This window comes from Aricia agestis, chromosome 7, assembly GCF_905147365.1.
Source record: "Aricia agestis chromosome 7, ilAriAges1.1, whole genome shotgun sequence".
Taxonomy (NCBI): Eukaryota; Metazoa; Arthropoda; class Insecta; order Lepidoptera; family Lycaenidae; genus Aricia; species Aricia agestis.
In genome coordinates, this window is record NC_056412.1 from 11,636,806 (window position 1) to 11,642,805 (window position 6,000).

The 6,000-nt window shown below is 31.2% G+C and overlaps 1 protein-coding gene across 1 annotated transcript; it reads left to right on the forward strand.

The window, feature by feature from the left end:
- The first annotated feature begins 4,174 nt into the window (after positions 1-4,174).
- LOC121729074 lies at positions 4,175-5,561 on the forward strand. Its single transcript, XM_042117462.1, has 2 exons — positions 4,175-5,152; positions 5,553-5,561. Exons 1-2 carry the CDS (start codon positions 4,175-4,177, stop codon positions 5,559-5,561), a joined length of 987 nt encoding a protein of 328 aa, XP_041973396.1.
- Positions 5,562-6,000: the final 439 nt, after the last annotated feature.

Genomic DNA, 6,000 nt, shown 5'->3' on the forward strand with positions numbered 1-6,000 from the left:
CGTCAGGACTTTTAGTATGTTTTGTTCCTAAGCACCCTGAATAAGTTCCAGCTCACGCACTCAATACCCTCCTTTGAGTCATTCCTTAACCAGACTACAATTAATTAATAAATAAATCACAAAATCACAAGCTTTTATTATATTACTATCTCTAAATCAACTTCTATATTATGAAAAAGTTTTGAAATAATTTTAATATTCATTGTAGCTTATAGACCATTTTAAACAAAATTAATTACTGAGAGTCGAGATTAAGATTATAAACCTTCGGCTTCGGCTTCGGCCGAAGGTTGTGGCGATTGCCGATTAATCGGCTTCTGCTTCGGCCAAAAATAGACCTTCGGTCAGACACTATAAATGGTTAATAACTTATACTTGAATCAATGATTTCTAAAACAACATAAGTAACTAAAAGTAAAATTTTTAGGAGACACAAAAACCTGGATAATTTTTGATAATGCAAGTAATATATAATTATGTATATTATATTTTATATTTCTGTATATATAGCTCCTAATAATGTTTTTTTATACATCTTTTTATTTTATTTTAGTACTTATAAATAAATGGATAATAAAGTTTTTCACTTATGTGCTTTTGACATTAAATCTGTTACTTGTGTTGTTTTGATACCCAAGAAACTACTGTAACATAAAATAATAACTCAAATACTCATATTTATTCAACTTTATTAATCTTAAAATCATAACATAATGTTGCTATTGCCTATGCTTACTTTTATAGTTATGCATCATCTCCCACTTCATCTTCAGTTTCTACTGTTGTGGTTGGCCACTCCAAAATTTCATCATAGAAGTCTTTAAAGGTATCAGGGACATAGGAAATTAAGTTTTTGATATCTTAATTTTTTTTTATATTTATTGGTAAGTACCAAAAGTTCGAAACGTAATGTTGGTCGAATTTATTGCTGATTTACGCCATTGAAGGTCAAACAAAGGTTAAACGTATTTGTTCAAAAATATAAGTAACTAATGGGTATTTTTTTCGTTTAAATACAGAAAAACGATCACTGACCTTATTCCTCGAAATGTTTTTGTAATGAGCAAAATTAAAAAAAATGGACAATCCCCATTGTAAGTATGCACTTGTGTTGTTCTAACAATCACCGAAGAGAAATGTCAGTCAGTTATGTTGTTCTAACACTAAGCGGTATTTTCAGTAGTTCAATTGGACGTAGTTAAGCTGAAAGGACTCAACCCACACAAAGTCACTTTTGAGATATTGGCGTTTGAAGTTTCAGCTTGAATTTCTTTATCAAAAAGTTACATTAACAAAAAAAGTAATTGCTTAATTTAAAGAATGGTTCACACTTTATTGGTCTGTCAATTATTTTTTGTATATTTTGCAATAAATTTCAAGATATTAAGTGAAATGTGGGTTGAGTCCTTACTAATATTCTCAACTTTGTAGGGACAGGTATTTTTTATTTATTTCTCAGAAAGGACTCATAAGTACCCTTCGACTGAAAAATAAGTGATAAAAGAAAATAAAAAAAGTTAAATTAATAAAAAGTTATGTATTTATCAACCTTGATAATTAAACTTTTAAACACACACAAAAGAAACCTTATTAAAATTAAAAACATTAAAAACCACGCAAGAATTCAAGACGTGAGTGAAAGAATAAGGTAACATGAAAAAACTTCCCGTTTTTTTGCTTAAATGAAGGCATTAGGGCCGGAAAAATTATTTGAAATAGAAAAACTATGAAGATATGTGTAGCCAGATATATTAGCTAGGATATGAAGTAGATAAGTTACAAGTTTTATTAAAATAATTAGGGAAAAAATGAGGTATTGTCCGTATGTTACGAAATGTTACTTGTTCGATTTTTCCACTCACGTCTTCAATTTATTGCACGCAAATTAATTATTTGCGTCATCGTCTAAGTCAAAATCGAGGGTGGGTCCATAACCATCAGCATCCTCTTTGATATTGGTGTGTCCCTTGAGATTACTATAGAATGCATGGCTATCTTCAGGTATTAAACTGAACATTGATTGGAGGTCGTCAAGTTTTGCCTGAGGAATTAGTTTACCATGGGGCCAAAGAATTTCAAAATCTTCTTCGGCAAAGTGCATTATAGCACCCTTGTTTTTTTTCGTCAAATCTAGCTTTTGACTATCTCCAGTTTCTGATATCATCGTTATTAAAAATGGTTCTTCTTTTTTTAATAAAATATTTTTAGTTTTAAGCCAATTCACTTTATCTTTGTTTGTACATATTTTGCGGTTCACTATTTTTTTTTCTATTTTCTTTGTACTCAAAAAATCTTGAGTCGTCATTCTCGTAACGTGAAACGGTTTTTCTTTTTAGCGATTTTCATGGGTTTAATATACTTTTCTACATTCGCTCGTGATGCTTACGTACACATTTAATTTTACTAAAATCAGTGTCATTTGGCAAAAAAGAATGACCGGACTCTAAATATTTGAAAGTAATTGTTTTGAGATTTGGGTGGCTGTTAAGTATTGAACCTGTTTGAGTCGTTTTAGTTATTTGATAGAATGACATTTCCAATCGAATCTAAATATTTAGAAATGATCCAAACGGTTTGAGTCCATTCTGATTAATCAACTTTAAGGCAATACTCCTAGAAATACCATTACACAGAAACAACTCAAGTGGACTGAGTTCGTTCAGCTAATTTATTTAGAGTTCTCTTCATACTGTGGGTTGAGTCGGGGGGGTAAAAAAAGTAGTTTCCGTGTATATTTTAAAAATGGGGTTTTCACTACATGATAGATTCGACCCTCAGCAGTACGATGGCATACTTAACTCAATTTTGCCCATTTTGTGGGTTAAGTCCTTTCTGCTTAACTACGTCCAATTTACATAGAAAACGCAAAGCAATTGTGTTGTTTTAATGCACAATTTATTAATGGCCATAGACTAAATCCAAAATCGCTATAAACTCGATTTCGGCAAAAATGTTAGTTATGTTGTTTTAGAAATCATCGATTCACTTATAATATGCATTATAAGTTTATGGTTAATAAGAATATGTACAAAAAATACTTAGATAAAAAATACTCTTATTTTTTTTTGTAGCATGAATGCTCCTTTAATTCCATTACTATTTACGTCGTATAAGAACCACAAACTTTTATTTTTACGATCAAAGTGGAATTATGTGTCTCTGTAGTGAAAAATTCTAAAGACTCGTATTTTACCCAATCTGTGTTGTTGACAGTTGACACTGACCATGGTTTAAAAGCCGAGCGCCATAACAAGAAAAAAAAATTTAGAAGACATTATAAGACATTTAAGTTCATTTGACTGTTTGACACATAGATTAAGTATTATAGTTTATCTATGGTTTAACTAGTACATGGTACCATAGACTTTATACTGTCGTAGTACCCAGCGTTGCCAGAATGTTACTTTTGTAACATTTTACGTTACTTTTGACCCTTGCATGTTACATTCATGTGACATGACTACACATGTTACTTTTACGTTACTTTTGGTAATTGAAAAAAAAAGATGTTTGAAACCAAAAATGCGTAAACGAAACACACTTAGTTTTATTGAGTTTTGTCGTTACAGCTGACAATGCTTTGAATGAACGTGGCGAAAAAAGCAACAAACGCTGCCATCATACAAAAACTAGCATTATAGGTTTATGACAAAAACAAATTTTTGACAGTTCTCCTTTATCAGCAGCGCCCCCGCCCACGAGTCTGACTCGCTCTTAAAGGATTCCGTACCGTGAATCGTGATAGAGCAAAAATAGGCCAAAAATTGTGTTTTTTTTTTTGTATAAGAGCTTATGTAATTATATTTTCATTTTAATAGGTATATAAATAATTATACGGAATCCAAAAAATCACTTCATCTCTATATCTCTATATGTATAGTATGTTTTCCTGCATTCTGGATACCCCCCCCCCCCCTCTGGCATTTAAAATATTATAAGTATAAATATATAAGTAATACGAAATGTTACTTTTCCCCTCAAAATGTTACTTTTCGCATGACATTATGTAACTTTCGAACATACAGCTCTGGCTGCTGGCAACACTACTAGTACCTCAATGGTTTGAGACTTGCTCTTTTTGGCGGGAAGAGGAAGGCGCCTTTTTTGAACAAAAATTTGTTAAAATTTTTATTTGCTAGTTTTCTTACATAAAATAAAAGGAAAAACAAACAAAATGCAAGATGAAAGCGATGGAGATGATGCAAGTAGTTACAAATCGTCTTCATCAAAGAAAAGAAAAATTTTCGACAGCCCAGGCGATAAGTATAAACCATTTCAAAAGCCTTCTTACACAAGAAAATATCCCGATACTACCTCCAATGGAGAATTCATAGTCTTCGTAGAGCATTGCAATAAAGACACCAAAATAGGGAATATGAACCCCCTAAATTTATCAAAAATTTTCAAAAATGCTAAAGGGGTCCATGAAAGATCTAGAATAAGCGCCCGCAAAATAAAAATAATATTCAAACAAGCGGCACTAGCAAATGATTTCCTCAATGCCCAATTTATACAAGAGAATAACTTAAGAGCATATATCCCAGCTGCCTCTGTGGAAAGGGTTGGGGTAGTCAGGTACATTCCTAAAGAAATTAGCAATAGGGAGTTATTTGAAAAAATAAGTAGTGATCTTGATATTATTGGTGTACGTAGGTTTATGAAAAAAGAAAATAATACATTTGTTCCGTTAAATACTATTACTGTTACTTTTTCTGGCACTGTATTACCACAATGCATTTTCTTAGATGGATGGAGATATAAGGTTCATAATTATATACCTCCAGTTTTACAATGTTTTAAATGCTTACTTTTCAATCACTCTGCAAAATATTGTTTTAATGAACAAGCATGTTCTAAATGTGCAGAGAATCATTCTTATAAAGAATGCACATCAGAAGTTTTAAAATGTAAAAACTGTGGAGGTAATCACCTAGCTATTTCTAAGGAGTGCCCAATTAAGGCTTCTAAAATTAAGAAAAACATATCTTTGAGAGTTAATAATTCTACTTATGCGGACATAACAAATAATTTAACACCTTTCCCACCTCTTACAAAAGCTAATCCTCAAAATGTTAAAATTGTTCCAGAAAAGATATCAGCCCAGGACATTATTAATAATCAAAAAATTTTAGAAGCCATAATAAGCACTATTGTAAGTATAGGAAATTCTAATGAGATTAAGACTACAACACATATTAAAGAAACATTCATTAAAAACTTTAATAAGTAATGGATAGTATTAATATTGTACAGCATAACATCCAGAGTTTAAATAATAAAAAACCTTTACTTCAATCACTCTTAATAGATAAAGAAATAGATATAGCTTTATTAAATGAAACATGGCTTAAAACTTCAAGTCCTCGGGTTCATTTCCCTGGGTATAATTTCATTTATAAAAATGCTACAAATGAACACGGAGGAGTGGCAATAATTATTAGGAATTCTATAAAGTATGTGCAGCATCCGACTCCAAATTATCAAGATATACAGACTATTGCCATAACCATAGAAACAGGTATAGGTTCCATTACAATCCTTTGCATTTACAGTCCACCTAGAAACAAAATTAATAAAACAAAATTAAAAAGAATAATTAATAATCTTCCTAAACCTATTATCATATCGGGTGATTGTAACGCCCATCACATAGCTTTTGGTTGTACAATAAATAATACAAGAGGACGAGACTTGTATGAAGTTATAGATGAATATAATTTATGTATTTTAAATACAGGTTGTGCTACTACAGTAGGCAGACCAAACAATAACACTTCTGCAATTGATGTTACACTAGTGAGTCCAGAGTTGGCTCCCTATTGTGAATGGCATGTCGGTGACGATCCGTTGGGAAGTTATCACTTTCCAACTTTTACAAAACTTAATACTTCTCCTATGCAATATGACATAAATAAAAATGTAAATAAGTATTTATTCAAAAAAGCTAACTGGGATAAGTTCTTTAATATGTCAAAAGATCTATTTCAAGATTTTGAATAT